The sequence below is a fragment of the Scyliorhinus torazame genome, chromosome 13 (assembly GCF_047496885.1).
Source record: "Scyliorhinus torazame isolate Kashiwa2021f chromosome 13, sScyTor2.1, whole genome shotgun sequence".
NCBI classification, from domain to species: domain Eukaryota; kingdom Metazoa; phylum Chordata; class Chondrichthyes; order Carcharhiniformes; family Scyliorhinidae; genus Scyliorhinus; species Scyliorhinus torazame.
Window position 1 is genome coordinate 19516182 of NC_092719.1, and position 17896 is coordinate 19534077.

At 48.6% G+C, this 17896-nt stretch overlaps 1 protein-coding gene across 1 annotated transcript in view; it reads left to right on the plus strand.

Annotated features, from left to right (window-relative positions):
- Positions 1 to 17896, plus strand: part of col7a1l (collagen type VII alpha 1-like) — a 435910-nt gene that overhangs the window by 258798 nt on the left and 159216 nt on the right. Inside the window, exons 65-66 of the mRNA XM_072470919.1 lie at positions 6903 to 6938; positions 10524 to 10658. Of these exons, the coding sequence (XP_072327020.1) occupies positions 6903 to 6938; positions 10524 to 10658 (171 nt within the window). The remainder of the gene's footprint in view (positions 1 to 6902; positions 6939 to 10523; positions 10659 to 17896) is intronic.

The window sequence follows — 17896 nt, forward strand, 5'->3', positions numbered from 1 at the left end:
CTCCTCCGACTTCCTGCTCAGAAATAATTTTACTTGAGCTGTAAACTCTGTGGCTGGACCCCTTGTGAGTCAAGCCTTTCACTTCTCCATTATCCCCTTCCTACTGAGCAATGATTTCAGGAAACGTGGGAATGAAACTCAAGTCTAATTGCTCACAATATAAAGGAGAACTTGGGGTAGATTTTGCCTGGATTTATTGTCAAAGAGCATGAGGCCCCTAATTAACATACTGATGGGGCCTAAGAACTGTTTTCGGCAGCGTTGAGGAGGAAGAATCCAATTATCTTTTGGAAGTTATTATTGGACCTGCTTTCAACACCTTTTTAGGCATTGCATTCCCGATGGTGATAACCTACTGATTGATGCGATCATCAATTCACACGAGACAGGGAGTTGAAGTGAACAGTGGCTTTAATCGACTAGAACAGTGCGTGCATGTGACTGCTCTGCTAGTGTGGGCCGCCTACAGGACAGCTGCTCTTTATACCTCCCCTCAAGGGGGCAGAGCCAGGGGCGGCGCCCACAAGGGCACCAACATGATACATTCTGTGTAATATCATACAATGGTCCATAGGTGGCGCCCATATGGGCAACAGCATGATACAGTGTAACACAGTGGTGAATGGTTAGTACAATACGTTCACTACACTGATTAAAAATTCTCTTTATTGTCCCCCCTGGTTCTTTTGGCAATTATCTTAAATTTATGACTTCTGGTAACTGGCCATTCTGCCAGTAGAAACAGTTTATTTTAATTTACTCTATTAGAACCATTCATCATTTTAAACACTGCTATTAAACCGTCCAACCTTCTCTGCTGTAATCAGAACAATCCCAGCTTTACTAGTCTCTTGACATAACATAGTATGTGTGATTAGAAGAGATAGGTACTTTATGGTGGGCACAGACACAATGGGCCAATGGGCCTATTTATGTGCTGTAAAACTCTATGCCGGAATTTTCCCCAAAAAATGACAAAAGGGCTGGATTTTCAGGGCCCATTCCCCGTGAGTGCAAATTCCGTTATGGCCACTAGTGCTCGTGAGAGAACCATAACGAGATTCGCGTCGGCAAGATTTCCGAGCACGATGCTCCAGGGCCCTCCCTGAAGGCACAATCAGGTTCCTGCACAAAAAGGAGGTGAACCTGATTTCAATAAATTAGAATACATGAATACATTAACACTTCATTTAACCGGCTTCATGCCTTATCTTTGGGCAACGTCAAATGATCATCATCCCCCCCCCGCCCCCCCCCCCCCCCCAACCCCCAGTGGCGATCACTATTGGTTTCCAAAAGCGGAACCAGTTGTGATTACCACGGCAGGGGTGCGGACGTGAGTATTGCCCCCATGTGGTGAGGGACCTGGCTGTACAGTGCCCTGACAGTGCCAGGTTGGCGGTGTCAGGTTGACAGTGCCAGGGGCGAGGCCTCTAGGGAACACCATTAGGCGAGGTCTCATTATGTAGTAGGGGAGGATAGTGGATGGGGGGGGGGGGGGAGAGAGCGAAAGAGGGGAGAGATTGGCCCCTGAATTTCAGCTTTGCTGGCATGGGGTGGCACGGTAGCACAGTGGTTAGCACTGTTGCTTCACAGCGGCAGGGGCATTCCCGGCTTGGGTCACTATCTGTCGCCCCGTGTCTACGTGGGTTTCCTCCGGGTGCTCCGGTTTCCGCTCACAAGTCCCGAAAGATGTGCTTGTTAGCTGAATTGAACATTCTGATTTCTCCCTCAGGCGCCGGAGTGTGGCGATTAGGGGATTTTCACAGTAACTCCGTTGCAGTGTTAATGTAAGCCTACTTACACTAATAAAGATTATTATTATTAAGTTTAGCCTCCCCCAGGTGGCTGTGAAATCCTCGCCAGCACTTTGAAATTGCAGAGTGCTGTTTGATCTGACTAGAAAGGCAAGTTTCACGCTGTTTTCCTCCTCTGATCCAGCACTCTGCGATATTTGGAAAATTCCACCCAAAGTGTTTTTTCAATGAGCAAATTGGTGGGATTCCTGTCAGCACTGATGGCACAATCCAGACCACAATTTTCAGACACTTGAAAATGTTATGTTTCCCCACGTGAGAAACACCACATCTAAGGCATGACGCGTCTGATTGGCCCACCCCAGGGTCATCTGAGCATTTCAATGAAGGGGGCACTACATTTAAACAGCTCCACAACGTTTGATCTCATTCAAGCCAGGAGGATGGCAGCTAGGAAACCAGCTCCTAGATTTACAAAGGGAGTCCTCAGCCATTTGCTGGATGCTGTGGAGGAGAGATGGGCTAGAATATACCCTCGGGCTGGCAGAAGGCTCTCCTGCAAGTTGACGAATCCCGCCCGAGAGACAGTGGCAGCTTTGATCAGTGGCAGCAGCCTGACCAAGAGGATTGTGTATCGTGCAGAAAAAAGATGAACGACCTGCACTGATCAGCCAGGTTCTCCCTGTCTCCACTCTGCACTCCACACTTCCATCATCCCTGGAAAGTCACCTCAATTGCACATGCTGCCACCTCGCAGGGCCCAGGACACAACCTCCCACGAACATTCTCAAACCCCGCCTCCCCCCCAGCACTCCGCATCAGAATCCCTCCTTGCTTAGGCGCAGTGCCCACACATGCCAGGTATCATCGACCTCTGGCCCGCCAGGCATCCAGCTCACATTATACCCAAAAGAGGAGCCACTGCACCTTCACCCAGATGACCAGTCTCAAGTGACTTCTGTGTAACCCAAACCCTTGATCAGGCCAACGACTAAGATCATGTCCCTTGCCTTGCAGGAACATCAACCAAAGAGCCTGGCCCATCGACCAGCAGTGTCCCATCTCCCACCCTTGGCACCACCACAGAGGAGATCTCGGAGGAGGGCAAGGATGAAGCAACACAGCTATCAGCCGCAGCATCCACCATCACAGAGACACACCTCGGTGGGCGAATTTAGCAGGCAGGCTTCTGGGTCACTATCTGGTGAGAACCGCACAGCTTCTGATGCACATCTGGTGGAGGCAGGAGCGTCCCACGAATCAGAGAGTTGGAGGTCTGCTGGATTCCCGGATGCAGCTGTGCCCCAGCCAGGTCCTCGGGACACATTTGTCCTTCAGCTGCTGGAGATGCAAAGGCAGAGCTGGGAATATCAGGAGGGATTGTCAGCAACACTCCTGAGACTAAAAGGCTTAATGGAGGAGTCGCAAAGCCTTCTGTCGCAGGAGCTGTTGCCAACGATGTGTGGTACCCAGGTCAACACTGTAATGGTGTCAGATGCAGTGGAAAGCCTGGGGCAAGAGCTCAGATCCATGATCGGAAAACTCCGAAGCATGGCTCAACAGGGCTTCAACTGCAAGGTTCAGACAATGACGGCCTCCAGGACTGGCAGCACCAGATGATAGTGAGGCCTCTGAAGCTCACCCCAGCTGCCCCTCCATCCCCTGGTCCATGAGCACCTGGAAGGAGGTGGATTCACTGGAGCACATCCTGGTGCCTTCCACCCAGGAGACCCTGGGAGTGACCACTCAATCTGAAACCCCCCCTTCCTGAGACCAGCGCACCTCAGACACAGCGGGCAGAACAGGGTGATGCGGCAACACCAGTGCCACCCGAAAGTAAGACAGGGCCCCCCCAGATCTCTGGCCTCCACACTGGTGTCACCAGCCAAGACCTCAAGAGATATCCCTTGTCCCCTCAAGCTGCTCCTGCAGCCTGGGGTGACCTTTGAAAATGCCATGGATCTGCAATTGCTCCCTGGAGAACGTGCACACATAAACCTCATCTCAGAAACCAGCTGCACATGGAGGGAGTGGAACCCCTTCCTGGTTATGATGGGGTATCCCTGATGCCACAGGATGCACAGAATGACATAAGTGCAGTCGATCACCTTCTGCACCTGTAACAGACCAGCTGTGGTGAATCCCATAGCCCTCTTGTCTTGTTGGGCCTGGTCCAGGTCAAAATGAATAAAGTCCAAAGCCTGTGTCTCTCGTGTATCCATGAGCCCGTGTATGCACTCAGGGGCGGATGCCTGAGAGATGCCGCACAGGTCACCCATGGAGCTATGGAATGACCCCGTTGCGTAAAAGATGAGGGTGCCCATGACCTTCACGCAGGTGTCCTCCACCGGCAAGTGACGGCACGTCGCCAACAATGTGGCACAGATACCGCACAGTAGGCCCCCTGCTCGCCTTCTGCTGGATCTACTCTGGGACACGCCGCACGTTGCTGCTGGAGTCTGTGCTCCGCCAGCATTGCAATAGGAAGAATAGCAGCTCCACTGGCTCCATAACCAATTTCGCTCGGTTATCTGTGAGTGAACAAGAGAAAAAGACCATCAGATTGGTGTCGCAGCCGGATATCAGTACCTAGCCTGACCTATTGGCCCCTGACCAGGAAGCAGTCAGCCCCTGACCTTATCTGGCTGCTACTGTGCACTCACAGCCCAGGTGCCCTCCCATATCCATAACTGGCCCTGGCCTATGTCCTCACCCAGTTAGAGCCACCTTTGGTCTCCCATGTGGTCTCTCCTTATTCTCAATATCACTTGGGGGTTCTGACCCCCTTCACACATCCCTAATGGGCAAGGTCAACTGCGTGTGTCTGACAGGGTAGGCGGCTTCAGTCCCGACAGGGAATCAGGTACCAGGTTCAACTCTTTTGGTGCAACAACATGTGCCGCCAAGTGGAAGGGGTACAACACAAGCACGGGAACTGGGTGTGGCCTTTTATTTCTCCCTTTTGTTGCCAGAGAAAGGCACAGGAACGGGGACACAGTGTTAGGAAAAGCCAACAGTGACCGCTTTGGGGGCTTATAGATCCTCACTAGCAGGCATTAGAATTTACAGTGCAGAAGGAGGCCATTCGGCCCATCGCGTCTGCACCGGCTCTTGGAAAGAGCACCCTACCCAAGGTCAACACCTCCACCCTATCCCCATAACCCAGTAACCCCACCCAACACTAAGGGCAATTTTGGACACTAAGGGCAATTTATCATGGCCAATCCACCTAACCTGCACATCTTTGGACTGTGGGAGGAAACCGGAGCACCCGGAGGAAACCCACGCATACACGGGGAGGATGTGCAGACTCCACACAGACAGTGACCCAAGCCGGAATCGAACCTGGGACCCTGGAGCTGTGAAGCAATTGTGCTATCCACAATGCTACCGTGCTGCCCTGCATTGGGGTCCAACACATATGGAAGTCCAGTGCCTCTCAATCCCATGTACCCAAGCGTTTAACCTTGAGCCCATTACTTCCATTCCTTGACTTTGAGACTGGGGGCAGCTGACATTGCTAAGGGTTAATTCTCGATGGCCAAATAGTTGGACGAACATGAGTCTCAGGAATGTTAGAGGGCACTGTTGCTTTCTGCTTCAGGGATGGGCAAGCCTAATAGGCACCTTTCTTACTCGGGAAGCATCTTTCTGAGATCTCATTTGCTGTTATGCCTCGACACTGAAAACGCTTGGACAGCCACTCCAGAGTTTTTGGCACGTGTGCCTGGTCCGTGTGCCTGGTCCGTGTGCCTGGTGCGTGTGCCTGGTCCCGTTTTCAAAAAGCAGTAGCAGTTCATGCCAGCATGACGTCACGCCAGGTGGGTGGGAAGATTTAATGAGGGCCGAAGATGCAACGTTAATCACACTAAGTATATTATAATGTATTCAAACTCATGCACATCAGGTTTGCACCCCCTTCCTGGACATTAAGCTGGGCGTGTCATCGGGGAGGACCCAGGAAGATCGCATTATGAAATCTCACCGGTGCAAGTCCCATTTTTGGCCTCTCGCGATTTGCGCCAGCGGATAACGCAGCCGTTAAATCGCGTCCCATGATCCTATCCTTGGCATAATTCTGGTAAATCTCCTTTTCGCTCTCTTCAAGGCATGACATCCTTCCTCATTTGCCAGAATTGCACACAATACTGTAGCTGAGGCCTTAACCAGTGTTTTATAAGTGTTCATTACAACGTACTTACTATTGCACTCTATTCCTCTGTTTATCAAGCCCAAGATAACATCTGCATTTTTAACAGCCTCCGTAACTTATTCTGCCACCTCCAAAACCTGGGGGGGGGGGGGGGGGGGGAACACAACACAATGAAACAGGTGGGAGGATAATGGGTGGAGACCCTGCCATCTCCGCATCTAATCCCCAATTCAGTCCAGCTCGTGGGACACTCCTCCACTAATTCAGGCCGTGAAATGGACACATAATGCCCAGGGAATGACCTGCCGCCGCAGGTATTCATCCAGTGGCAGCGAGGAGAATCGTTGTGCAGGAAATCTGAACAGTAAACTCTGGCAGGGTTGCTGATGGGCTTCCGGTGAGTGGGGGAGGGAGGGGTGGGGTCCTTAATTCAAACGCACTCCCTCGGTATTACCAACTACAGTCACCACCTCCCCAGTGGCACTTCCGAGCAACAAAGAGCTGTGGTCCTCTGATTGCTTGGCAGCTCTTGACTGTGGGACCACCACCTGCAGGGTCCTTGATTCTGGGGATGGCCCTTGGCTTCCCAGTTCCTGATTAGCACTTTGTGTGGCTGGCCTGACCGAAAAGTGTTGCCACAGGGCTCACGGCAGCCCTCCAGCCAGCGGGCGAGACCCCTGTAACCTAAATCCCACCCATTGTCTGTGTATGCACTCTTCAATCTCCCTGTTCCTGAGCCTCTTTTTAAAAAAAAAAACAATAAATTAATTTATTCACCAGAGGCCGAGGCATCACAGTTCTGCTCCCCTTTGCTTTAGCGATAAATTGACCAGTGAGAAAGCTTCATATTGGTGTCCAGCAGGAGTGAGGGAGGGGTAAGAAATATCTGCTAGTGCTAAATATTTCTTCATATACCTGCCTGCTGTACAGTGCCACACGTCGTCAGTTAACCCTGTCAGTATTATTCATTAACCTTTCTTTTCACTCCACAGGATTTAGAAAAGCTTTTTGACATTTATGGTATAAAGGTACGTAGATGATTTAATGTCACAAAATAGGAATACTTAACAACTACTATAACTATTGCAGTGGTATATCCGCTATCTAGTTGTAACACAAACATTGACAGTCAGTAAACCTTAGGTTAAGAATAAAATCAAGTTCAATTGCCCAGATTTATGAAGGGGAATGTGAAGTAGATTTTGCTCTGGGCCTATTTTTAACAGGGGATAGGTCTCTCATTAACTCATCAAACTATCTGATCAAAGGACCCAGCATTGGGAGGGGGCTCACAGGTTCTGAGAAAGTCAGATTTGACTCAAAACATTTCTCTCGCCTCGGGAGTTTCCGGCCTGCTGTGTGCTTCCAACACTGTCTGAGAGGAATTCTCCCCAAAATAACTAAGGATGCAATCTACCTGCCATGTCCCTCCAGAACCAGGGCGAGGTGTGGCCACTAGATCCCGGGAGTGGCCTCCCCCGGGATTCCCGACGCCATTTACGCACAATGGGCGGGATCCAGTCGGGCACAGCTAAGTGAGTTTAAGAACCCACTTTGCCATGCTTGCACCTGATCAAGCGGCTGCCCGGCATCTACCAGCCTCGCAGCGGATTCTTCAGCCGGGCGCCATTCAGTACTGGTCCTCAGTTGTGGCGACCTGGGCGGGGTCTTCCAGAGGTTAAGAGGCCCCTGGCACTGCTGGTGTCAGCCTGGTACCTTGGCACTGCCAGCCTGACACCCTGGCAGTGCCAACTAAACACCCTGACAGTGCCACCTGAGTGTCAGCTCGGCACTGCCACGTGCCTGAGTTAAACTGCCAGGCTGGCAGGGGCAGTGCCAGGGTGCCAGGCTGGTAGTGCCATAGTGCCAGGCTGGCATATTTCCTGCGCCGAGGATCAGGCCTGGGGTTTCCCTGCCCATGTGAGGTGGGGTGTGGAGGGGGTTCCTTACAGGAGGGTTGGGGCATTGGGGGGTCAGAGGGTCGAGAGATTGGGACGCCATTTACAAATGCATCCCGATCTCATTCTGCACTGAGCAGAGCTCCTCAGTTGCAGGAAATGACTCTGGATTTGGCCTCGGGAGGGGGCGAGGTGGGGGGTTCCCCACTGGAGCACTAAAAAAAAGAGTGCTGATAAATAGCGGTGTTGTTCCTGGCGCTACAAATGCCGGGAACGACCCTGCTAATCCCGCCTATAATGGACTCTTTTTCAAAACGTTAGATCGCACACTAAGTGTCACCTCCAGTGCGAAATACAGTGCGATTCCTGTCGGGCAGATGGGGGCGATCCTGATCGCAATCCACCCACACTTAGTCATTTTTTTTGTAGGGGGGGACGAGTTGTGCTCTTTTTAAAGGGCACCCCAATCTCAGAGTGGTGAGCCTCCCCCCCCCCCCCCCCCCCACCAAGGATATTGCAATCCCTCACACACAAGGGGAGCACCCAACCCTTCACCACAGAGGGGTAAACTCCCCCCTCCCCGGCACCACTAAATGATCAGGTCACCCTCCCCCACACCACACCGGCATGAGGGTGACCAGACCACCCCCAGTCAGAGGCATCATCCTTCTCCCCACTGCCCCACAAGAGAGATACACTCCGCTATGAGGGCACCAAATGCCGTGCCTCCTTCAGGTCATGCCCCTTGGCAGTGCCAACCTGGCACTTCCCCGACACAGTTGCAACCTCGCAGTGCAACCCGACAGGTGGCAGTGCCTGGCCACCCAGGGGCTTTAAAGGTCTCCAATCTGCCCCCAACTCCCGGCCTGGCATCGGCATAACATTTATCCTAAGAATTAAATGGTGGCTGCAGGAAGGACCTCATTGAGGAACCCTTGGACTTCAATCTCTGAGATGTGGCAGCTTCCTTAATGACTGAAAACAACCTCAGTACAGGCATTAGAGGATATAAAGGACCCATTATTTTTTAAAAGCAGTTCAGAGCACATGGCCTTTCTAGGAAGCACTTGAAATGAAATGAAAATCACTTATTGTCACAAGTAGGCTTCAAATGAAGTTACTGTGAAAAGCCCCTAGTCGCCACATTCGGGCGCCTGTTCAGGGAGACTGGTACGGGAATTGAACCGTGCTGCTGGCCTGCCTTGGTCTGCTTTAAAAGCCAGCGATTTAGCCCAGTGAGCTAAACCAGCCCCTAGGTCTTTCTAGGAAGCACTTCACAGTTAATGGACTGTGAAGAGCTATAAAAACAAATAAAGCTAACCCTCCTTTGAGATAGCCTGGACCTGTCAATCATGAGGCTTGTGAAAGGTAATGGGCCATGAATTGAATGCAAACCATGTAGTTCAAAGCATTTAGACCATAAGACTATAAGATACAGGAACAGAATTAGGCTATTTGGACCAATGAGTCTGCTCCGCCATTCAATCTTGGCTGATATGTTTCTCATCCTGATTCTCCCGCCTTCTCCCTGTAACCCCTGATTCCCTTAATAATCAAGAACGTATCTATCTCTGTCTTAAAGACACTCAGTGACTTGGGGCGAAATTCTCCGCAATCGGCGTGATGTCCGCCGACCGGCGCCAAAAACGACGCGAATCAGTCCGGCATCGCGCCGCCCCAAAGGTGCGGAATCCTCCGCATCTTGAGCGGCCGAGCCCTAACCTTGAGGGGCTAGGCCTGCGCCGGACTGATTTCCGCCCCGCCAGCTGGCGGGAAAGGCCTTTGGTGCCCCGCCAGAGAAGACATTTACCTTTAGCCTGGCACTGCTAAGGTGTCCAGTTGGGCACTGCCAAGCTGGCATTTTCTGTGCCCTTGCGATCAGGCTGGGGTGCCCCATGTGTGTGTTGGGTGGGGGGAAGGGGAGGGTGGCGGAGACCCTTTCATAGTGCGTTCAGGCTGGGGGTCAGTTTCACTTCGGGGGCCTCGGAGATCGGTACGCTACACTTGTCAATGGTATTTTCATTGAAGCCATCCCACTCAGGTGGGAAATCCACGGCTGGGGTTGCACTGCCGGCAGGAAAAGTGAATCTCAACAGTCGGAGAATTCCGGCCAAGTTTAAAAAAAAAAAAGAAATCACAAGGCTACCCACCTGTTCATGGAGACGACGGCTACCACCATCTCAAGGCAATTTCAAATGGGCAATAAATGTAACCTCGCCAGCCTTTACAATATCCTGAGCATAGAGTTTTATATGTGGCTGTATCGGAGTGGAAGTTCTGCCCTTCTCTGCAAGACTACTGGCAAAAGATGAACCGGCCATTGTAAGAACTCACTAAGGTGGGACCTTGCATCTCAGATCTTAGTTTTGACCGGTGTACTAACCTTAATGGCATTGAATTGATTATTTTCTTCAAAGGGAAAAATACATTTTTGAATTAAAAAGCAAAACAAAATGCAAAGATTTTTTTTTCCAATTAAGGGGCAATTTAGCATGGCCAATCCACCTAAATTGCACATCTTTGGGTTGCGGGGTGAGACCCACGCAGACACGGGGGGGAAGGAGAATGTGCAAACAAAATGCAAAGATTTTGTGACAGATTTTGTGTAATGTAATCTGAGCTGCAATAAAGTTTATTTATATTCCACGTCTGGTCAATATTACAGCCTATTGATTCCTGAAGCCATGAATTGATCAAATGTGATCTGTTTTGCAGCTATCGCTTTTGAAGAAGTTAATCGACAAACTTCTTCAAAGTGGCGTGGAGGAAGTTCTGCAGCAGCTCTCGAGCTCCAAGAAAGACAAGACCACAAGGAAAGTCCAGGATTTAAAACAAGTGGCTGAGTTAAAAGTGAGTGCAGACAAGTTTTGTCTGAGGTTCATGGGCGAAATTCTCTGTAATCGGCGCGATGTCCGCCAACCGGCGCCAAAAACGGGGCAAATCAGTCCGGCATCGCGCCGCCCCAAAGGTGCGGAATCCTCCGCATCTTGAGCGGCCGAGCCCTAACCTTGAGGGGCTAGGCCCGCGCCGGACTGATTTCCGCCCCGCCAGCTGGCGGTAAAGGCCTTTGGTGCCCCGCCGGCTGGCGCGGAAATGACATCTCCGGGCGGCGCATGCGCAGGAGCGTCAGCGGCAGCTCACGTGTTCCCCGCGCATGCGCAGTGGAGGGGGTCTCATCCGCCTCCGCCATGGTGGAGACCGTGGCGAAGGCGGAAAGAAAAGAGTGCCCCCACGGCACAGGCCCCCCGCAGATCGGTGGGCCCCGATCGTGGGCCAGGCCACCGTGGGGGAACCCCCCGTGGCCTGATCGCCCCGCGCCCCCACCCCCCCCCCCCCCAGGACCCCGGAGGCCACCCGCGCCGCCTTGTCCCGCCAGTAAGAGAGGTGGTTTAATCCACGCCGGCGGGACAGGCATTCCAGCAGCAGGACTTCGGCCCATCCGGGCCGGAGAATCGCCGGGGGGGGGAGGCCCGCCAATCGGCGCGGCGCGATTCCTGCCCCCGCTGAATCTCCGGTGCTGGAGAATTCGGCAACCGCCGGGGGCGGGATTCACACCAGCCCCCGGCGATTCTCCGACCCGGCGGGGGGTCAGAGAATCCCGCCGGTTATTAATGAGTTGGGGAGAGGTGCAGTCCCACTGTTTACTATCCTCCCACAAAGCTCATACTTCTCTGTTCATTCCAATACCCAGTAATCTCTGTATATCCACTCCAATACCCAGTAATCTCGGTAAATTCACGCCAATACCCAGTAATCTCTGTATATCCACTCCAATACCCAGTAATCTCTGTAAATTCACGCCAATACCCAGTAATCTCTGTATATCCACTCCAGTACCCAGTAATCTCTGTAAATACACTTCAATACCCAGTAATCTCTGTAAATTCACTTCAATACCCAGTAATCTCTGTATATCCACTCCAATACCCAGTAATCTCTGTAAATTCACGCCAATACCCAGTAATCTCTGTAAATTCACTTCAATACCCAGTAATCTCTGTAAATTCACTTCAATACCCAGTAATCTCTGTAAATTCACTTCAATACCCAGTAATCTCTGTATATTCACTCCAATACCCAGTAATCTCTGTATGTTCACTCCAATACCTAGTAATCTCTGTAAATTCACTTCAATACCCAGTATTCTCTGTATGTTCACTCCAATACCCAGTAATCTCTGTATATACACTCCAATACCCAGTAATCTCTGTAAATTCACTCCAATACCCAGTAATCTCTGTAAATTCACTCCAATACACAGTAATCTCTGTACAATCACTCCAATACCCAGTAATCTCTGTATATTCACTCCAATACCCAGTAATCTCTGTATGTTCACTTCAATACCCAGTAATCTCTATAAATTCACTCCAATACCCAGTAATCTCTGTAAATTCACTCCAATACCCAGTAATCTCTGTAAATTCACTCCAATACCCAGTAATCTCTGTAACTTCACTCCAATACCCAGTATTCTCTGTATGTTCACTCCAATACCCAGTAATCTCTGTATATTCACTCCAATACCCAGTAATCTCTGTAAATTCACTCCAATACCCAGTAATCTCTGTAAATTCATTCCAATACCCAGGAATCTCTGTAAATTCATTCCAATACCCAGTAATCTCTGTATATTCACTCCAATACCCAGTAATCTCTATATGTTCACTCCAATACCCAGTAATCTCTGTCTGTTCACTCCAATACCCAGTAATCTCTGTATATTCACTCCAATACCCAGTAATCTCTGTAAATTCACTCAATACCCAGTAATCTCTGTATATTCACTCCAATACCCAGTAATCTCTGTAAATTCACTCCAATACCCAGTAATCTCTGTACAGTCACTCCAATACCCAGTAATCTCTGTATGTTCACTCCAATACCCAGTAATCTCTGTATATTCACTCCAATACCCAGTAATCTCTGTAAATTCACTCAATACCCAGTAATCTCTGTATATTCACTCCAATACCCAGTAATCTCTGTATGTTCACTCCAATACCCAGTAATCTCTGTATATTCACTCCAATATCCAGTAATCTCTGTAAATTCACTCAATACACAGTAACCCCTGTAAATTCACTCCAATACTCCGTAATCTCTGTAAATTCACTCCAATACCCAATAATCCCTGTACATTCACTCCAATACCCAGTAACTCTGTACAATCACTCCAATACCCAGTAATCTCTGTACATTCACTCCAATACCCAGTAATCTCTGTATATTCACTCCAATACCCAGTAATCTCTGTACATTCACTCCAATACCCAGTAATCTCTGTATATTCACTTCAATACCCAGTAACTCTGTACAATCACTCCAATACCCAGTAATCTCTGTACATTCACTCCAATACCCAGTAATCTCTGTACATGCACTCCAATACCCAGTAATCTTTGTTTATTCACTCCAATACCCAGTAATCTCTGTATATTCACTCCAATACCCAGTAATCTCTGTAAATTCGCTCAATACATAGTAATCTCCGAATATTCACTCCAATACCCAGTAATCTCTGTAAATTCGCTCAAACATAGTAATCTCCGAATATTCACTCCAGTACCCAGTAATCTCTGTAAATTCACTCCAATACCCAGTAACCTCTGTATGTTCACTCAATACCCAATAATCTCTGTACATTCACTCCAATACCCAGTAATCTCTGTAAAATCACTCCAATACCCAGTAATCTCTGTATATTCACGCCAATACCCAATAATCTCTGTATATTCACTCCAATACTCAGTAACCTCTGTAAATTCACTCCAATACCCAGTAACCTCTGTATGTTCACTCAATACCCAATAATCTCTGTACATTCACTCCAATACCCAGTAATCTCTGTAAAATCACTCCAATACCCAGTAATCTCTGTATATTCACTCCAATACCCAATAATCTCTGTATATTCACTCCAATACCCAGTAACCTCTGTATGTTCACTCCAATACCCAGTAATCTCTGTATATTCACTCCAATACCCAGTTGTGGTGTTGGGTGCGCTGAGGTACAGATGAACCAACACGGTTGCGATTGGTACAACGCAGTTTTATTCCAACTTGTTATTTACAGATTTGTCTTGGTACTCAGCACGTGGTGACTGTGTGAGTGTCTTGTTAATCAGGTCCTGTCCTTGTCCTTGTCTCCAGATGGACTGTCCAGCAGGTGTTGTGCTTCTTGTCTTATACTGTGTCTGCTCTTGTCTGTGATTGGCTGTCGTGTTATGTGTGCTAATTGGTCTGTTAGTCTATCTATCATGATGTGTGTGTTTGAATATCATGACATCCCCCCTTTTTTACAACGTGGTTATAAATATGAATGTGTCCTGAGTGCAGCTAAAGGTGTGTGTGCGTGATATTTATAGCATGTACATGTGGCGTAACTATATACATGGGGCGATGTCAGGTGTGGCATGCTAACGAGGTTGTACCATAACAAAAGAAGAAAAACTTTGAAGTGTGGCCCGGTCAAACGAGATCTGGAACGATAAAACAGTAACATGTTACAATACAATAGTTGCTAAACGTGTGAACAGTCTCATAAGTCCAGTCTAGTAGGTGGGCGACGAATTCGGGTTGACCGTCAGGGTGGCACTCCATTCATCGGCTGGATTGATGGTGTTGACCCGGTTCACATCAATGACCGCAACCCGGAAGGCGTCTTGGTCATCTGTGTCGTTGAGTTGGATGTCCCGATGTGGAGGCTGGATGGTTCGCACGTGTCTGCGAGGTTGTCGGAGATGTGGAAGATCCACAGGTTGAGCCGCTCAACAGTAGGCAGCGTAGTGGCCCATCCTGCCACAGCGTAGGCATTGTCGGGTTTTTGCAGGACATTGCCCTTTTAAATGTGCAGCTCCACAGTTGCCGCACGTCATGACGTCATGGCGTTCGTTACGCCACTGCGCATGCGCAGTTCGGTCTTGCGTCGGGCGCGCCTGCGCAGTGCGTCCCTCAATGTTGCCGTTAGTTTTGGCGCGCACAAACGCGGGAGACCTCAAAAAGCGCGCAAAACGGCCGCCCTCGTCCGGGCCGCGGGCTGGGTGAAACTCGAGTGCCTGGATGCGTTCGGCCTCGTGGGCGGCCTGGCTTGCCGATTCGATCGCTTGGAACCCCCTCCGTGCCGATTCGGTCGCCTGAAATTGGGCAAAGCGGCTGGTCGCATTTTCATGCAGGACACAGGCTTCCACTGCAGACGCTAAGGTCAGGCCTTTAATTTTAAGAAGCTGCTGGCGTAGGCCACTGGAGGCAACGCCAAAAACGATCTGGTCCCGGATCATGGACTCTGAGGCGGTGCCGTAACCGCAGGACTGCGCGAGTATGCGGAGGTGCGTCAGAAAGGACTGAAAGAGCTCATCCTTACCTTGCAGGCGTTGCTGAAAGATATACCTCTCAAAGCTTTCATTGACCTCAACGTTGAAGTGCTGGTCGAGCTTGAGGAGAACCGTGTCATATTTAGATTTGTTCTCGTCTTCCGCGAACACCAAGGAGTTGTATACATCGATGGCGTGCTGACCTGCGGTAGTGAGGAGCATGGCAATCTTTGTTTCGTCCGAGGCACCCTGTTTTTCGTTGGCTCGCATGAACAGTTCGAATCGCTGCTTGAAGAGCTTCCAATTGGTGCCCAGGTTCCCAGCGACTTGCAACGGCTGCGGTTTGTTGTGGGTGTCCATGGCTCAGGATGGCAGATTTGCCGGCAGGTATCGATCCACTCACTGGTATCATGTGGTGTTGGGTGCGCTGAGGTACAGATGAACCAACACGGTTGCGATTGGTACAATGCAGTTTTATTCCAACTTGTTATTTACAGATCTGTCTTGGTACTCAGCACGTGGTGACTGAGTGAGTGTCTTGTTAATCAGGTCCTGTCCTTGTCCTTGTCTCCAGATGGACTGTCCACCAGGTGTCGTGTTTCTTGTCTTATACTGTGTCTGCTCTTGTCTGTGATTGGCTGTCGTGTTATGTGTGCTAATTGGTCTGTTGGTCTATCTATCATGATGTGTGTGTTTGAATATCATGCCACCAGTAATCTCTGTACAATCACTCAATACCCAGTAATCTCTGTAAATTCACTCCACTACCCAGTAATCTCTGTACATTCACTCCAATACCCAGTAATCTCTGTACATTCACTCCAATATCCAGTAATCTCTGTAAATTCACTCCAATACCCAGTAATCTCTGTAAATTCACTCCAATACACAGTAATCTCTGTACAATCACTCAATACCCAGTAATCTCTGTAAATTCACTCCACTACCAAGTAATCTCCGCATATTCACTTCAATACCCAGCAATCTCTGTAACTTCACTCCAATACCCAGTAATCTCTGTAACTTCACTCCAATACCCAGTAATCTCTGTAAATTCACTCCAATACACAGTAATCTCTGTACAATCACTCAATACCCAGTAATCTCTGTAAATTCACTCCACTACCAAGTAATCTCCGCATATCCACTTCAATACCCAGCAATCTCTGTAACTTCACTCCAATACCCAGTAATCTCTGTAACTTCACTCCAATACCCAGTAATCTCTGTACATTCACTCCAATACCCAGTAATCTCTGTAAATTCGCTCAATACATAGTAATCTCCGAATATTCACTCCAATACCCAGTAATCTCTGTAAATTCGCTCAAACATAGTAATCTCCGAATATTCACTCCAGTACCCAGTAATCTCTGTAAATTCACTCCAATACCCAGTACCCTCTGTATGTTCACTCCAATACCCAGTAATCTCTGTATATTCACTCCAATACCCAGTACTCTCTGTACAATCACTCAATACCCAGTAATCTCTGTATATTCACTCCAATACCCAGTAACCTCTGTAAATTCACTCCAATACCCAGTAACCTCTGTATGTTCACTCAATACCCAATAATCTCTGTACATTCACTCCAATACCCAGTAATCTCTGTAAAATCACTCCAATACCCAGTAATCTCTGTATATTCACTCCAATACCCAATAATCTCTGTATATTCACTCCAATACCCAGTAACCTCTGTAAATTCACTCCAATACCCAGTAACCTCTGTATGTTCACTCAATACCCAATAATCTCTGTACATTCACTCCAATACCCAGTAATCTCTGTAAAATCACTCCAATACCCAGTAATCTCTGTAACTTCACTCCAATACCCAGTAATCTCTGTAACTTCACTCCAATACCCAGTAATCTCTGTAAATTCACTCCAATACACAGTAATCTCTGTACAATCACTCAATACCCAGTAATCTCTGTAAATTCACTCCACTACCAAGTAATCTCCGCATATCCACTTCAATACCCAGCAATCTCTGTAACTTCACTCCAATACCCAGTAATCTCTGTAACTTCACTCCAATACCCAGTAATCTCTGTACATTCACTCCAATACCCAGTAATCTCTGTAAATTCGCTCAATACATAGTAATCTCCGAATATTCACTCCAATACCCAGTAATCTCTGTAAATTCGCTCAAACATAGTAATCTCCGAATATTCACTCCAGTACCCAGTAATCTCTGTAAATTCACTCCAATACCCAGTACCCTCTGTATGTTCACTCCAATACCCAGTAATCTCTGTATATTCACTCCAATACCCAGTACTCTCTGTACAATCACTCAATACCCAGTAATCTCTGTATATTCACTCCAATACCCAGTAACCTCTGTAAATTCACTCCAATACCCAGTAACCTCTGTATGTTCACTCAATACCCAATAATCTCTGTACATTCACTCCAATACCCAGTAATCTCTGTAAAATCACTCCAATACCCAGTAATCTCTGTATATTCACTCCAATACCCAGTAACCTCTGTAAATTCACTCCAATACCCAGTAACCTCTGTATGTTCACTCAATACCCAATAATCTCTGTACATTCACTCCAATACCCAGTAATCTCTGTAAAATCACTCCAATACCCAGTAATCTCTGTATATTCACTCCAATACCCAATAATCTCTGTATATTCACTCCAATACCCAGTAACCTCTGTATGTTCACTCCAATACCCAGTAATCTCTGTATATTCACTCCAATACCCAGTTGTGGTGTTGGGTGCGCTGAGGTACAGATGAACCA